Below are 17,789 nucleotides of genomic sequence, written 5' to 3'. Positions count from 1 at the left end.
GACCGACATCAGAATGCAACTGAGCTTTAAAAACACCAAAAAGTTCCAACTTGTGCCAAAGCCAACTGTGCTGTCTCACACCAGCCTGATGCACACTTTACAATTATTAAGAAACTGCCACAAATTAGTGTTGAAGTTAACCACCACACATTCTATTATTACCAGTCAAGCCCCGTTGGAGGATTTATTACTGGGACGTGGTATTAGGCCGCCTCAGTTTTGGTTTGTGTAGCTGAAAAACCGGCTACTGAGTGTATATGTAAAACCGAGACGTAGCAGCCGCACACCGCGATATCTCATCATCTGTGTATGTAAATGGGGAAATAGTAGTTTATTGGAGCCATTCAAAACATCTGAACCGCTCCGCTACGGCAAACAGCGTGGAGGCTTCCCCCATTTTTATGCCGCGGCACAAACTGGCCCAAAAACATATTTGGGGGAAGTGGATGGCGGGCTGTATGGAGGGAGGCTAACCTCGTGTTAACACGTGAGCGGCCCGTTAGCAGAGCAGCAGCTACAGTCCTCCATCAGAGTCCACACAGCATCGGATCGGGCCAGTCGCTACTCAAACAAAGTGGGGTTTTGTTTGTATGCACTCTTGGTCTTTATTAAGTAATTTATTTTCTATTATTATTTTATTTATTGAATACTCCTCAAGACCGACGTTTAGTTCCTGTGTACTTTTTACCTGCCGATTAGAGTGAGGAGGGTTAGCCCCAAAGTACGCCACGGGTCTGACGAGCGCCAGAGTAAATGTTTTTTAACTGACAGCATTAACCCATCTAGCTGTGTACAGTGAAACTGTACAAAGATGTTTAAACAAGTGTGGTGAGGTCAAACCTCTGGGCTTCATATAGGCTGCAAAGTGGAGTAAAAGCTAACTAACTAACTGGGATCTGTATCAGGAGGTTCTGTGGAAATATAGAAAGGGAGAAATATTGAGCAACAAGTACCGACATCAGTGAAGTATAATGCCAGCTTAATGGAAAGTAGTAGAAGACTAATACAATATTGCAGCCTATCAAGTTTTTCCACAACGATCACTAAGAATGCCGGTGAGAGTCCAACTAGGAATTGAAATAACACCAGAAGAGGAAACGAGTGCCGTTTGTTAAACGTTTTAAGTGAAATTAAATCAAACTGTTTTACCCTGTGATACAGATCAAAACAAAATCAGAAGGAATTAAACTATTTACATTTCAATATAGTAGTGCCTTCCTACCACGTTGTGCGATAATGCGGCCTATTTCATTGAGTGCAGTAAACAAACCAAAATAAATATATGAATCCTTCTACCAAAACGCAGTCTCCTGACGAAGATCATGTGCTACGATCGACAGCTACTGAATTCACCCGAAGTCACGTTTGCTGTGAAGATTTAGGCGAACCTTTTGCACTATTGATATCCGCTAAATGAGTTGAATGACTGCCACTGTTTTCCCTGATAAAATCACCCGTCTGTCCCTTAAAACCCCGTTGGTTGTTGAACACCGAGCCTTCCCCGGCAGAACAGAGGCGATGTAGCGGAGAAGAGCCGACGCACAACCGGTCGCTGAGCGCTACTGACAGCAACAAAGTCCAGAGGGCTGCTTGAAATTGAAACGACTGAACGGGAGCTTTTCTTTGGAGCGTTTGATTCACTTATCAACACTCTGATCACAGATTCATGTCAACAAAGATATCCGCTTCATTTAAATAAACATTGCCGTCAAAGGGCAAGAATAACCCCCCGCGAAATAAGACAACGGTTTGTAAAAATGCAATACATTACCTGAGCCCGTGTGCCACCGGGCTGGCCAATGTTGCATAAACTTAGGAGTGGTTAAGGCCATAGACTTTTCTCAGATTGTCACGTTAGACTAGTGTAGTTATCAGGTCTGTTGCGAGAATATTAAGACCGACTTAATGTGAGGACAGTTAGTCACGTCTCCCCTTAGCTAGGTCTTAGATAAGATCTTAAGGTTAGTTAGCGTTCAAGGTCAACTATGTATTGCTTACTTTTAGCTAACCTTTAGCTAAATACCTACACTGTTAACCCATCCATTTTAGCTAAGTAGAGCTAACTAGATATATTGTTCATCCGCCACTTTTAATAAGATACTTCAACGGTTTACCCATTACTTTTACCTCAATTTAGCCAACTATCCACTACTTTTAGCTAACTTTGAACTAGCTATTTCAAATGATGTTCTCTGCTACTGTCTCTGCGGTCCGGTTCTTTTTGCTCATTTGAGGTCAGACCATTAAAAAGTCATGAACGGGAAGCACTGGACCCCCCCCGGCTGGCCGGATCCGGCCCGCGGGCCTCGAGTTTGACACCTGTGGTTTTATGTGTACTTGTAGCTTAGAATTGCAACTGAGCCAGCAACTCCCATGAGCCAGCTCTTTTGTGTGTGCATCTCGCTTCTAATTAATCGTTTAAACTGCTTACACATAACTATTTTGGATTCTTGCGACCATTTGAGTATGCTTACCTTTTCTGTTTTTCTCTCCCATAAATTGTTGTGTTGTCAAATTTTGCATCCGCCATGTTTCCCTCATTTGCAGAGTCTTATTTCATCCACAATCCAAAGTGAGACAGGCTTCATAGGGAAGCTAAGCTAACAGGTAAACGGAAGTGTCGTCGTCTGACTGACTGCACTTGACAAACTGAAAACTCCAGCACTACAATTCGACGGCAACACACGCACAGCACCGCGGCAACATGACATACACAGAACACCTTTGTAAAATGCCAACTAAAACCCATTGCACCTTTTTGAATTACTGGGAGAAACTAGATTATAACCTCCCTCCCCCCCCCCCCACACACACACACAGGTATCACCAGAGATTGCCATGACAGTAGTCACACACACTTGTGGGTGTACAAGGGCGAGAGATTTTATCTATGGGATTGTGTGTGTGTGTGTGTGTACTGACTCTTGTTCTTGCGCAGCAGGGCAGAGGCAATCCAGGGTTCTGTTTGGACCATCCTGAGAGAGGGCACGGGCTTGTCCTCCACGGATGATGATGATGATGTGATCACCATGGAGATGATCGACAAGTAATCAATCCAGCAGGGAAACACTGTCAATCAAAACGCTTTGATGGGTGGGTGGGGCTCGTGAAGGGAGTTTCAGTCTGTCATGAGATACGTCTTTTCAATCCCCGAGTTCGCTTCAGCAGTTTACATCCAACTGAATCAATGAATCTTGAAATGGTGGGAAACCGACCGACCAATCAAAAGGCACCTTCTTCTCTGGCTTCTTTCTTTTCCTTTTTTGTGACTGTGGTTTCTAAGGCAACCAACTGGTGTACAGGCAGCTTGTCTCTCTGGAGTAAAAATATAAAAGGATGTAATCTCTGTCTTCGGTGGAGTTACACTATAGATATAGATCTCTCATTCTACATATATATTATGTTTCTCTGTGGGTATGGGGAGTCTGGGAAGTTAGAATATTTGGTTATTCAGGTTAGCTTTTTTATTTTGTTGGTTTCGGCAGTTTCATGCATTCTTCCTGTGTGCTGGAGATTAGTACTGCTCCAGGGCGCTGGTGACTGATATTTTAAATTAGTCAGAAAAAGTAGGCCTTTTCTTTCTTTGTATGGTAATGGGTGGTTACTCTGAGTATGACTTGCTTGTGATGGGTTCACTTAGTCCAGGGCAGGTTCAACCAAAAATACACAGCTAATAGTTCTTCAGACATCTTAGTCGTAATCCAGTACAGGGTATTTTGTGTGTCCGGTGCAGCCTTGACCAGTAGAACACAGTGCAGCTAGTATTCCCGGGTTAACAAGACGCCGTGGTCAGCATGGTTCAAACGGATCCTTTATTTCGCAGCGGAATAAGTTCATCCAATTGTTGTTATTATTCCACCCTACTTCTGAAAATACATTAACTAGCTGCAAGTCGCGTGTGTGCTAACCAGGCTCGCCCAGCATGCTGCCGGGGCGGCTGAGCGAGGCAGTGTGACAGCAGGGGGGCAAGAGAAGGAAGTGGAGGGGAGTTGGGTTTCCCGCTGCCTGCTTTTACCCCATCCCTTACGCTAAATATAGCTCCGATTACAGGCGCGTTCTGGGGCTGGACCCGTCACTGGACCCAGTGGGGGAATGATGCTACAGCTCGGATTAATCCCAGTGACACGGACACACGCGGCCCTCCGCTGGTAATGTCACAGGGCCCGGACAGCCAACAGCCCCCCCGAGGCCTCCGCTCCCCCTCACCCGCCTCCAGCGGGAGGTGGCTGGCCTCTGCCAAGGTGAACAGGAGCCCTTTTCTCTTTTTTTTTTTAGAAAAGCCAGACAATAACGTAATCCCCGCACGCCGCGCAGGGGCCGTATCTGTGACAACAAGCCGTTTACACAAACGCCTGTAAACGAACCAGCTCGCCGCGACGTGTTGATTCCACGGAGACGTGCAGCTCCGGGGGGGGGAAGTTCCGCTCACCGGATATCCACAACTCACGGGCCGCCGGGGCGGTTTGCAGGAACAGCGTGATTACAAGCAGGGGCAATGCGCCTTAACTGCACACCTTTCACTTTTTGTGACAAAGCCGGGGGGGAGACAAAAGTTTAAATCCGGTGTTCGGGGTTAGATGGCAAATGTCTTCCCGTGTTGAAGAAACGCAGAGGACAAGCCGCTGGCGGCCTGCATCGTACTTCCAAACTCCGACGGCGCCTTCTGTTTACCAACGCGTAACACGATCCAAGAGGAAGTCTGAGGTAATCTCGCCGAAATAAAATCACCCCCCCCCCAAAAAAAATCACAAACAACGTCCGAACACCACCGAACCAAAGCTTGAGACACGTCTGAAAAGTAGAAAACCCAGATCCAGCGAAGTTCCCGAGCTTGCTGTCAGACGCCTTTGACGCGCCTCTTCTTCCGTCTGCTTCCGCTCTCTTTTCTCTCACATTCAACGTCCTCTTTTGCGCGTCCTTCTTAGAATTGCGGGAAATTTTTTATTCCTTCAAGGTGGAAACCTTCACAAGGGCGACTTCGACTCATGTTTCTCGCCCGTTTCCCTTTCCGTGCTTCTCCGTTAGACGGAATCTGTGCTCCTCTCCCACACAGCTCCCCCACCCTGCGATGGGGACCGTACCATGTGCCCGTGGCGGGGGTCGGAGCCGGCCTGTCTGACGCAGCTGCGCGTAGTCCCGGTGATACCAGGACAGATGTGCATACGGGACGAAACCACTGCCTTAGTGGCATTTCGCGGGGTATTCCCCATTAACCATGGCTCAGACGGACTTTATGGCGCGCTATCAAAGACCTACGCGAATAAGCGGGACAGTAACCTTCCCTCAGACCACAGTAGTCTGTTCCAAGCAGACCTCTGCTGTCCTGGCCATTTATAGTAACAGCGGGATATATATACTGGAACTTTATATTCACACATACATAGACAACCTTTACTTAAACCCGTTATCCAGTTTTGTGGATACAGCTCTGACAAAAACGCGTTGCAACATACTTAAGACCACTTCCTGCAGGACATTGAAAGGTTTTACCACTATTCAAAACTTGACAGAAGTACATTCTAAAATACACTAGATACAGTTTAGCAAAACGACAGCTTCACATTGATCCGGTATATATACATTGTGGTGTGATCAGAAGCATGGGCGTTGTGCAATGTTTATAAGGAGACCTGGGCTTGAGGGAGTGGAGAAAAGGACAAGAGGACAGAGGCCTGATTGACAAAGAAAAACCTCATACCTCAAAATAAATAATGCCCTATTAACTGCAAAATGTAAAAGAAAGAGCTGGTTTACGAAGTTTGAGACAATAGATATACACTGAATGCTGTTGTGATACCCTTTTATGTGACTTAGGCAAAGACGACAGACCTGTTATAATAGTTAGAGGCTAACTCCGTTCTATCTTTGCCGCAGTGTATCACACAAAAGACACATTTGCTCCATTCAGTGGTTGAAAATGAGAAAGTGAAAATGTTTGAACTCTACTGTGCTGGTAAACGCAGCCTCTACCCTCACTCAGCACGCGCCCGCTGTGGGCTCTGTTGCTACCCGACGCGGTGGCAGCTGGAACGCCATTGGCTAAAGAAAGTCCCATCCTTGCCCGTGATTGGGTAGCGGATGGGTCTGTGGGAGGGGCAGTCGGCTTAGTTTCCCAGTCTCTCTTCAAACGGCGCGAGGCAGGAATGACGCGGAAATAGTTAGAAGATGTCAGGTGGAAATGGGGAGAGAGGGAGGGAGAACGACGGGGTATGGGTGGAGATAAAGCGCGGGGAGCGGGGGAGAGAGCGGGGCGAAAGGCTTCCATGAGCACATGGTCACTGAGTGACTCTCTACAGCTGAGATGTGCGACTTCTCCTTCCTTTCTAACCAGCCAAAGCTAAAAGTTGTTACTGTTGCTATCCAACCATTACGGCTAAATCCGGCACAATGCTGCCTGGGAACAGCTTTGCACACGAACCGTGTCATAAACCAGCTGACTCTCCTTAAAGGAGAATGTACCCTCGAACGCAACTAACACTGCACAGACAAACGTGTCACCGGTTATTTTAATGTCATTTTTTTAGCTTTAACTTGCGCAGATGAATCACTCTTTTTTATTTAATAAAATCGTGGAATGGTGAAAAGCCCACTTGCTTACTGTAATTACTGTACAAAGGTAAGGTCCTCCAGTTCTGCACATCAGACTGAAACAGCAGTAGGTTCAATAATAGTATATGAGCCGTAATACACTAATACTACACATAAAGCCATATAATGGTATTGAACAATGTACAACAAATACAAGTATTTGTTTGGAGATGTTGTAATAACTGTTCCAATGTGTCAAGTATAGTTTGCAAAATGTAGTTTATTTCCAAACCAAACCATGTTTTTACTGAATTCTGTATTTATAATGTCCCTTATAGACTCCAGCTCTATAGACTCCAGCTCTTGCAGCTTTCCATGGTAATCTACTCAATCTCCAGGCTCCAGAACCCATGGTTCAAATCATCGCACTCCCACACACCGACAAAACAGCTGACCAGCCACAGCTAAAATAAGATAGGGTGGCCTAATAACATGCTATAATTATAGGCATTGCATTAAGAGATAAGCCATAACCAAGCAGGAAGTGAGATTATAGAGCAATGCAGCGTGGGGGCCAGGTACAATGACGATGTTAATCACATGCAGATGCATTGCTACAGGTGGTCTGCTTTAAAAAAAAAGCATAGAGTGAATGGTTTCTTTTGGAGTTGGGAGCCGGGATGATGTAAAGCACGGCGCCCCACTTGGAAGACAATGGATGTGTTTGCATGGACTTTCTATGCGATTGGCCCACAAGAAGCTCCGCTATGACCCAAATACTATCAAACTTGTGCGGAAAGGCCAACGCTGAGTGCAAATGCCAGTATGATCATCCGATCTTGAGTTCTGTCCATGCCCCTCTAGAAATTGGACTTGGGAGTAGCGGACATAATAGATAAATCCCAAGAACAAAATCCATAATAAAGTACAGGAGTGCTACAAATAAAATGAAATTACAGAGAAGGAGAGGTTCTCTAGAGAGAGGTTTTCTACCCTCGACCAAACAAGGAGACGGGATGCAGGGTTACTCTAAAACCACATAAGACGCATGAATCATGACCTGCCAGTGACCGCTTCGTTGAACTAGAATCTACCATCCCTTGTATTCACGAAAGACAATCACTCCCATATCTGTCAACACCACAACAAACAATCAAAAAGGTGTACAGAAATCTCCATGACCGTACACCATAGAGTGACATAATAAAAGTATTAGTAAAAAACTGTTGATTTCGTGGCTGAAATTTGCAAGTAAAAATAGAATGTTGGTACTATAGCCTTTCGATAAACACGTGAATTGTACGCCGGGAATACAATGTAAACAAATGACATAAACTGTAAAATATGTGGTTACATACAAAACCCATAGCGCCACCGCTGACTAGACGCAGAAAAGGATGTTCTGAGGTGCACGGAAAATGGAAGCGAAAACATCTAGAAGTGAGTCTGCTGATTTTTCAGTGTCAATTCGACACATAATCTTCGGCCACAAACAGGCCGATTTCACCTGTGCTCTGACTGGACAGACGGGACGATGGGACGCAGGAAGGTGGCTGGGCAAAAAGCTTTGTCTTTTTATATATATCTTCAGATATATATCTTCAGATAAAAAGACAAAGCTTAACTCTACTCTCTGCTCCCTACTGTGTGCATACTTCTTTGTACGGAGGAGAAGCACATTTTTATGCCATGCTAAGCCCACAATTATACCAGCTCCACAATTACAGACCGACAAGCAACAGGTGAAATAGTGTGTGTCTGTGCGTTTGTCCTGGGGATGACCGCATATTAGTATAGTATAAACACACACAATGGCTGACCTGCACACAGTTCATTAGTTTCTTTGTTGAGTATAAGGGAGTTTGTACCAAACAAGTACTTGTTACCAGGCAAAGGCCCTTCAACACAAATGATGAAAAGAACTTATTTTTTCAGACAGACAAATAAATAGTACTGAAAGTACAATCCCATGGTGAAAAGAACAAACAAAGCACTCTTTATATCCAGGGTTGAAATCATAGAACTAATATGTTGGCAATTATGAGATGTATTTATACAGTGCTGCACTTGTTGACCCGATGTCCTGCATAAAATAACGGGTTTCATTGTCGGAGAGTCCGCAACAGAAATAATTTGACATAATTGCTAGAATCCACATTTTAAAAGTTTTCCAGGATCTATCTATACATTTACATAAACTATTGCAGTAATTAGTAATTTGGGCATATGAAGAATACGATTTTTTTTGCTTTTTCAAACAGAATCGTTTTTTTTTTTTTTCTTGTCTTTTTTCTTCTTTTTTTCAACAGCAGTTTTTCTTTTATTAATGTACTTTTATTGATGACTTAAGTTGTTTGATTCACCATGTCAGGCATGGTTCTGATAGCGTTAAACCTCGTTATAACCTCAAATCCTGCCTCGGTACATTGTTGGGTAGTGATACAGCATATTGCACAGGCAGAAGGGGGAAAAAAGAAAAGCTGCTTCTCAACAGCGCTGTGGAATTAGACGCAGCCGCTTCCTGTGGTCTGCGTAAACGGCTTCTTTCTCTCCTGTCTGTTGCTGGTTCTGAAACGCCTGTATTACCGATACGTATTTCCCTTCACGGAATTACTGACGAGCTTCCACCGTATCACGTTCAGCTGCACTAACGACCAGACAGCGGAGATTACAGCGGCAGCGCGAGGAGGCAAGCAGACTCAAGACTCACGTGCCTTGCAGCAAAATTCCACCCGGCAACTACACGCTGTACCATGGCAACAGCCCTGCCATTGGTCTCCGGCGCGTTTTCAAATGACCAATGGGATGGCCGGCCGCGGGTGATGCTTGTTGCTAGGTAAACATGATGCAGAGGAAAGATAGAGGAGCAGAATTGCCATGCTGCTACTGCAGGGTGATTTCAGCGAGGAGTAGAGCAGGGAGCGCTTCACACTCGGAGATACCCTTCTCACTTGGCGGTGCCAGAGAGACAAAAAAAAACCCAAAGCGAAGCGGGTATGACATCCACAAAGTGGGATAAAATAAAACACGAGTGGGTGAAAGCCTGTGGGAACTGTGCTGCCGTTGTTTCACACGTACACATGCCATTAATGTAACGTTACATGAGGCAAGCAAGTAACGAACGATCTATGTGATATTACTTTTTTCTTCAGTCATAAGATTTACTGAAATGATTATTTAAAAAAGGAGTTAAATATAATGCTGCGTCCACACTAAAACAGGCTAAACCAAATAAACAATAAAAACCTAATGTAAAATAAAAAAATGAACAGCAAAATGGTAAGAATATTCTAATGAAAGAAGGACTTTAAGTGGTTAATTGATAGTTAGTCAGCAGCTTCAGTCGGCTATGAGAAGCCATCATGATCCACATTGACAGTCCTGCTCTTTTAATTCCTGCATTTTATTTTACTTTATTGTATGAAATGTTATGATGTGAAGCACTTTGAGTCTGCCTTGTGTATGAAAAGCGCTATACAAATAAAATTGCCTTGCCGTGCCTTGCTCATGCAGTACTCATGTAGTCCAGCTGTATTTTTCCAACGGAGGTTCAATTCCTTCACGTCATGATGTTTGTGTCCGATGATCGTTTTCAATAAGCAAACCATTTCAGACCAAAAAGTCCCATGTTTCCCCACACGAGCCTAGCAGCATATTCTCATTTGCTCATTTGACTGTTGCAAGCTCCATTTTTATTGAGATAAAAATGGAGCTAGTTAGAAATGAAACCTTTTAAGTGAAGCCTGTGTATTTGCTTTTTAATTAAAATACCACTTTTTATAGACAGCAGAGAAAGCTAAGAATACAAAAGAATGACAACTGCCTCTCTCATTCCTTTGGTCTGGGCTGTGGCAGTTCGCTGACATCCCTGTATCACACCATACACACTGTGTGTGTGTGTGTGTGTGTGTGTGTGTACAGTATATAGTTACGCAGTGTTTCCTCCCCAGCTACTCTCACCGCGATGTGAACACACACACACACACATTACACACCCTCCTGTTGAACATCCTCAGTGATCAGTGAGGATAAGTGGCTGCTGACTCCCAATGGATCAAAGCAGGCGTGCAGAGGAAAGAGGTCATTCCGCACTGGGACGACTGGGAGAAAAAGGGCGTTGGACAAAATCCGACACGGTGCGCGCCGATCCGTCGTCGAGCGGCGTTCCGAAAGGCCTGCTTACTCAAGTACCGTTTACTGTGGCACCGGGGCTTTTCCCTGTGTCACAATATCGACCAGCACGCAAACGACCTTATGACAGCGTCACGAAACCAGCGTCCAGCATCATGAGTTCCTCCAAACACGACCATCACAGCTCGAGCACGCAACGGCAGGGGAAGCTTTCCACAAGCACGTACGTGTCACACTGTTAACTGGCTTATTGCTTCCGTCATGATAAATAAGTAAGTTGTGTAGGACATCGCCGGGGCCAGTTCCTTTACTTTTAAGCCACGTTAATTCATATTTATTTGTAGAGTTTCATAAACTTTAGTGCAATAAAACCAGTGTTCCCATTCGAACAATACTGTCGACATACGTTTACTTAAACTTATGAATGCAAGACTTCCACTTAGTACTGTATTAAAGTATTGTCACACCGTGTATGTTTGAAATACTGGCTTATACCTTCGCTTTTTGCTGTATTTTTGGACGCTTACCAAAGAAACATTAAAGATTTAGTATGAAAAATTTTAAAAAGGCAAAACTACATTCTTCAGTCTACGAAGCTCAAGTCAGCCAAGCCATTGATGTTTTACGGTTACATTTAACTTACACTTGTAAATAGGCCCTTTTACATTACCTTGAATAGCATGGCTGAGGATGCAATTGCTCTCTAATTAATGGAAATTATAATCATTATTCTAAATTTGGATTTGAAATATATTGAAATGATCATGGTGGGTTTTGTTTGCGAGGATCCGTACCACACAAAAAGGAATTCAGTTTGTAGAACATTTGTATGTAGGGGCGTTTCTGCAACACAACAGCAAATATTACGTCTTCTGAAGTTAGGATATTATACAAAGCTAAATTGTGATTTTGATCAAATTCAGATGAATTGTTAAGACCTTTGTTTTATCCCTAGTTTTACTCCAGCTAGTCATGATTCCCAGATATCATAACATACGCTACCCGTACATTCTAATTAAGCTCAGCCAGTGAAGGGCGAGGTTACTATAAACTGGCATAATTATGGGGGAACAGCTTTTTATTCTCTTTCGCTGGAAAATGCTGTGAGCTTTGATCTTCTCACGGTCCGCTTCCCTTTGTCCTGACCCGCCCGTCCTGCTCGGATGTTCATACATGTATCTTTTAACATGTACCATACATGGTCACGTGATGATAAAATAAAAGACAACAAATTCAAAGCAAAGTGTAGTCTAAAAGGATACCTCATACCTCACTACTGCTACTCAAGATGCATCAGTTCCACTTCACCTGTTAATTTTTTAATCGGTCCAAAATTCAAATTTTTGCTAATTTTCTTTCTAAGAACTATAATTTACTTTTTTTTCCCCAGACACCACAAAGTCTCTGTAAACCGTAAACCGATTTTGCTCTTGGACAGTTTAAATCATAAGTAAATTATAGTATTGTTCTTTAAATACTTGATTTGATTAAATTTAGTTTTAATGATGTGATTTAAGCTGCTTAGCGCTGCTGTATTTATTCAGGTTTCTCACCAAAAATGCCATTTTACAAGTGACACTTCATGTTGCGTTCATTCTTTCTTGAGAACTTGACATTAGATGTTAAACACGTTATAACTGTGACACCACAGTGTGTGCAGCCTTACTGACTTTGCTGCATCGTGCCAGTGTGAAAGTATCCCAATGAAGAACGCCTAGTGATGTCACACACATCTCATCTCCAGAGGTGTGTAGCATTCACCATCATCTAAGAATCATGGACACAGTTCAAAGACCCACCGACCCGCCTTCTCCTCCATCCCAGTCTTCATACGATGGACTTAGGTCACATGATGGCAGCGGGTTGGAGACCACCGATGGTCTCTGGCCTCGGGTGTTAATGTGGCTCCTCGTCTTCCTACAGACGCCTGCGACAGGACTTGGTTGGGTTTGGTCCGAGGAGACTGACCAGCTTTGATTTGACTTTGCTGCTCTGTCACACTACGGACAATTATGCTTGGAGATCCTCAAATGAACACACAGGTTTGTGAACTTATACTGGTCTTGTGAACAGTTGGAGAAACCTCAGTACTTTTAACCTTTTTGACGAAAAACAAACTTTCCGAGGTAAGCAATGTTAGCAAGACAATAAAATGTCAATTCTATTCATGATTAATGGTAATAAATATCTGATTTTTCTTCGGTGGCACAATTTCCATGTGAAGGGGATTTTTGTGGGATTATGACAGCTGCTGATCGGTTACTTGCATTTCCGCTGTGCTCAGACTTCAAACAGCAGTCGTTCATATTTCCATTTGAACACCGGATCAAAGGCCACGTGGAGCCTGATAACAAAGGTGTATGGCAGCGATCAACTCGGATCCGTAGACTCTTTCAGCCCACAGCTTTATGTCTTTGGTTCCTCCTCACATCCAATGTGGGTAATTCCTAAAGATAAGGGGTGTTAGGGGCATCCTTACCTACCATCAAGTTACATGGGAGAGCCAGCGAATACGCCGACTCAGCGGTGCTGGTGTGACGACGGCTCAGGGGCAACAGAATTCTTGGGACTACAATGTTTTAAACCTTTTTAAGGACAGTGTTTGTTTGTATGTATTTTGTTAATTGAAATGGACTTAATTCACGGCGTCTCAACTGTGGGAAAAGAGCGGTTTGTTATGATGTTTCTTTCCATTCGCCCAAAGCCCAAAATCTAAAGAAATCACCTGTTTGTTTATCATGTTGATCAAACTTATTTTAACGAACTGTTCTCCAGAAAAAAAGCCTCTAATAGCTTGGCTGACCAAACAGGGTTAATAGTTTTGATAAATTAAAGTTGTATCTAAAAGAGTTAAGCTCAACTAACTTATCGTGATGTTTGTTTGTACGACATAACAGGTGGAGAAAACAGGAGATCTGGACCACAGGAGAGATAAATCACACACATCTCTAAATTGGTACAAGTAATATAAAAAATATATAGTGTGCAATCTTCCTAACACTCACTCATAGAGGTGTGCCGTTCCGGCCTTTGGCCATTCTCATATTTTTCCTGCTTATATTTGGGGTTAGCAAAGACGCTTTCGACCCCGTGCCGTGTCGCCCAGCCAACCAGCAGCCCTCATTCCTGCGTCAAACCCCATCCTGCAGCTTTCACAAGGTATAATTATGCCATTTAAAAAAAAGAAGAAACTCAATAAAAGTAGAGCAGCGACAACAACAATTTGTATACGGAGGAAGTGCAGCAGTTGATTTATCGCAGAAGCAACAACGTTACCAGCTGAAGTTGCGCTCGGTCATTTTCAATGGCGAATGGTGAGGTGTGGTGTGCGTTTGCCCCCCCCGTCCAGCCAAAGACTCACGTCAACAACAAGTCACGTTCACTAAAACAGAAACCTGGTGCCGACACCAGCTCCATCCCTGTTTATAGGCAAAGGGTTCAAACGGGTCACAGTTCTGCTGTTACAGCCGGTCCATATGAGCCTATACAGCTTTTGGTCCAGCTGTAGTCAAGACTCAAATAACACATGTACACACCCACACAGCGTGCATCCACACATAAATATCCACTCACACACACACACACACACACACACACACACACACAGGCACACACACAGGCACTGTTGCCAGGCGAGACAGTCAGGTTCAGTGTGATACCCAGAAATAGAGTCCCAGTAAGGACAGGTGGAAGGGTCACATGCAACAACCCCCTCTCCCAAATTACCACCACATAGAGAACGACAGAGAGAGAGAGAGAGAGAGAGAGAGAGAGATGGCCAGAAACGAGACTAGTTAAAACTGAAGAAACCAGCTGAGAGGTCTGAGCAGAAAGCAGGATGTAAACCCTCTTAACTCCATCTGACTCGCCTTCTACTGGTGCTCCACACGTCCCACATCCCTCCATAGCTACTTCCTATGGAGACAATGATCAAACCCCATCCGACATTCTGCAAAGAGGATTATTTCTTACGTGGAGGCAGTGCCTCCCCGACACGTGCGCATATATGTAGGAACACATACGACTACTATCCCCCCTCAAGTTGTAAACCTGGCGAAACACTGTTCTGTAACCGTTGTAAAGTCAACGACACATATTTCAGAGAAAGCACCACCACAGACATCCATCACTGCATCGTCAGTAAAGCGTCTTCCTCCTTTGATTGTGAAGTCATTCTGTGCATCTCTGTGGCAATGGTGCCGATGTCATCACCAACAAACAAAAGACTTCACACACACGTCCTCTTAACCATATGATGAAGGTTTAAAATACGGGGGTTTGTCACATCAATATATTTCCATGTACAAGCATGGCCAACATGGAGGATGTGAAGGGTCCTCAGGGGGGGGCTCCCCCATTCCAGGCATCGGCCGTCATCAGCTGAGGAGAAGTTTGCCTCCATATCGAAGCACGTTGATGGAAAGAAAGGAGTAAATAGAAGTTTAAAAAAAACATGAAAAAGTAACGAGTGGAAGCACGAGTTCCTTTATCACAAACGCCTGTCTGCTTTATGGAACCACATCCAAAGACAATGGGGACCATCGGGGGAGGAAGTCACCCACGTTACTTTACGGGCTAAAGTATACGAGCAGTTTAACGCAGGAAAAGAAAAAACAGAAAATCCCCATCACCCAACAACACGCACAGCCCGAGGAAAACTCCCGACCGCCACTGGTCACACGTGAAGTCTGCGTCTCACGCAGGCGTCCTCTGCCTACAGGTTCTCAAGCACACATTTGACAAAAATGATTAGTGGTGGGGTCGCAAACACATGGTAATCATAAATAAAAATATCTATATATATATTTTTAGGAACATACGATGTATTTTTGTAGCAAACAAACATTTGATTGGAGCAAGCAAAGGTCTCAGCGTCCACGCCGTGACCTTGCAGATCCTTGGACACTCTGCGTGTCTCTTAAGGACTGAGTGGGTATTTCTAATAATCTGATTGCTATTAATGTTAACCTTACCGAGGGAGGGGGGAAGCCCTAGAAGGCTTTCTTTATTCTCCAAGAGTTCTGCTTATAGACTCTGTTCAACAAACCTCACTTAAATTCATACTCGTTAGCGGAGGGAGCGAAACTACGTCGGCTGGAGCGACCTCCTCCACCTTCCAGTGGGACTAGCAGCAGAGACGCGCTGTGCTGCGCAGCTATATCGGTCTATGACTATGACATGGACGCACACGTTGTCTTTCTCTGCTTTTGTGTATGTTTGTATGTCCCCTACTTCTTTTTAAGGGATATCAATGCTCTTCAATTTGGAACTATGGTTTCCATCACATGGCCGATGTAACCAGGAAGTATGAAGTTGCGAAAGAGTCAGTTAATTAGGTGCAGGAATCTTTTTTTAGTCTGTATTTGGCACCATTAAAAATATACCAAATTAGCTGTAGCAGGCTACTATCGTCGGGTTACTCAGAGACCGAAGAAATGTTGAAAATGTATTGTGGAGAAAAGAAGGAGCCCTTATCCATTTCATTTTTTTTTATTAGCAGCAGTGGTAAGACGGTTGGTGGAGTGTTTTTAAAGGCTTGACTGTAGACCACACTTTGGGGTCACATTGAACAGAATGAATAATGAAAATTGGTATAATCGTCCTGCAGGTTCAATACATAGATCTTTTATCTACATGAAAACACCCAATAGGGCGTCTGCATGGTCCCGAACAGCAGGAGGGAACCACGTCCGCTTTGCCTCCTGCCTTGAGTCCAAAATATGGAATCTGCTCCTAAAGAATAAAGACAACCGGGCTACATGTGCATCCTTCCAGGAGCTGCAACATGCTCAGTGCTGTCATTGAATCTAAATCCATTCATCAAATCTCCTTTTGTTGACAGCCCCGTTTAGTGACACAGTACCTGCAAGCAGAAAAGGAGATGAGCTGCATAGTAGATAAAATGTTAAGTAAATGTGTCTGACTCATTCAGATGATGCTGTACTTCAGAAGCTCCTTCCTCCACATGGACCTGATTCAGAACCATGGCGGATCACTTCAAATCTAAGTCTGACGTTTAACTGGCTGCTTCTTAAACTCACGTCATGTGATCAGATGATCATTTCGCTAGAGATGCGGCACGACGCTAACCGTTAGCTTATCTGTGATAGTGGGCGAGGCCAAATCACTACATTATAGGTCATTTAGCTGAGGCTTTTATCCAAAGCGACTTTGGATGGCTTTTAGGGGTTAGGTGTCTTGCTCAGGGACACTTCGACATGGGACACGGAGCAACCGGGGCTCAAACCACCAACCTTGCAGTTCCCGGCGCGCCCTCTCTACCCCTGCGCCACATCGACACTAAAAGGGGTGAGGCCATGGGAGTCCACGGAAAAGATACAACAATGAATCAAACCAACCGTCAACAAAAAAACTATCTTTTATATACAATAATATAGTAGAATATATATATTCCAAGACACGATCAACACAAACGCATATTTAGTCAATGGACAGATGCGTACAGAGGTAGATAGATAACGATCCACATCAGGCAACAGCTGGAGTCCAAAAAGTTTCATCTGGAGTAACAGAGACAGGAGCAGAGCGGAATGGGACAGGAAGTAGAGGATGAAGAGAAAAGAGACAAGAGACAAGATTTCCCTGTGAACCTCGTCTATCGGTGACTACAACGTTTTAAATGTTTCAATGAGCGGGTCGAAGCTACCCGTCTCTCACACTCTCTCTCACACACACACACACACACACACACACACACACTCTGAGCTTGTTGTCACAGCTGTGCTGTCAGTCAGGGAACTAATTGGCTTTTAAGGGCCAAAAGACACAGAATTGACTTAACATTGTGTCAGTGGGCTGGAGCGAGAGAACGCTGAGCAGAGCCGCTCCCACAATGCCCCCAGTCTGGGGTCCATTAGACAGGACTCCACACAGCATCCCTGTGCACATCCCGGCCTCAGTGCTGTTACAGCTGACAAGAATGTCAGTGCACGTTAACATGTTTTATAACATCCTTATAAAATAGAGATTCCGAACATTCTGTCCAATAATGAAACATGCAATAGCTTCAGAAGCTAAACGTCACGTTTCATTGCTGGTGAAGCCATTGTGGGAAGCAGCTAATCTGCAGAGTAGACGCAGGTGCTTTTCCACTTATATCTCCTCCAGGC

The 17,789-nt window shown here is 44.2% G+C and overlaps 1 protein-coding gene across 2 annotated transcripts in view; it reads right to left on the bottom strand.

The window, feature by feature from the left end:
• Positions 1-17,789, bottom strand: part of dyrk1b (dual-specificity tyrosine-(Y)-phosphorylation regulated kinase 1B) — a 33,721-nt gene that overhangs the window by 13,598 nt on the left and 2,334 nt on the right. The window contains exon 1 of one of the 2 annotated variants that reach the window (XM_040164294.2): positions 2,923-5,386. The exons of the other annotated variant lie outside the window; for it this stretch is intronic. Coding sequence (XP_040020228.1) covers positions 2,923-3,031 — 109 coding nt within the window. The 5' untranslated portion in view covers positions 3,032-5,386. Of the gene's footprint in view, positions 1-2,922; positions 5,387-17,789 lie in introns of those variants that run through there. 2 annotated transcript variants of the gene reach the window in all.

Source organism: Gasterosteus aculeatus, chromosome 20, assembly GCF_964276395.1.
Source record: "Gasterosteus aculeatus chromosome 20, fGasAcu3.hap1.1, whole genome shotgun sequence".
In the NCBI taxonomy this organism is placed as follows: Eukaryota; Metazoa; Chordata; class Actinopteri; order Perciformes; family Gasterosteidae; genus Gasterosteus; species Gasterosteus aculeatus.
The sequence above is the reverse complement of the archived record's forward strand: the minus strand, read 5'-3'. Positions and strand labels throughout refer to the sequence as shown.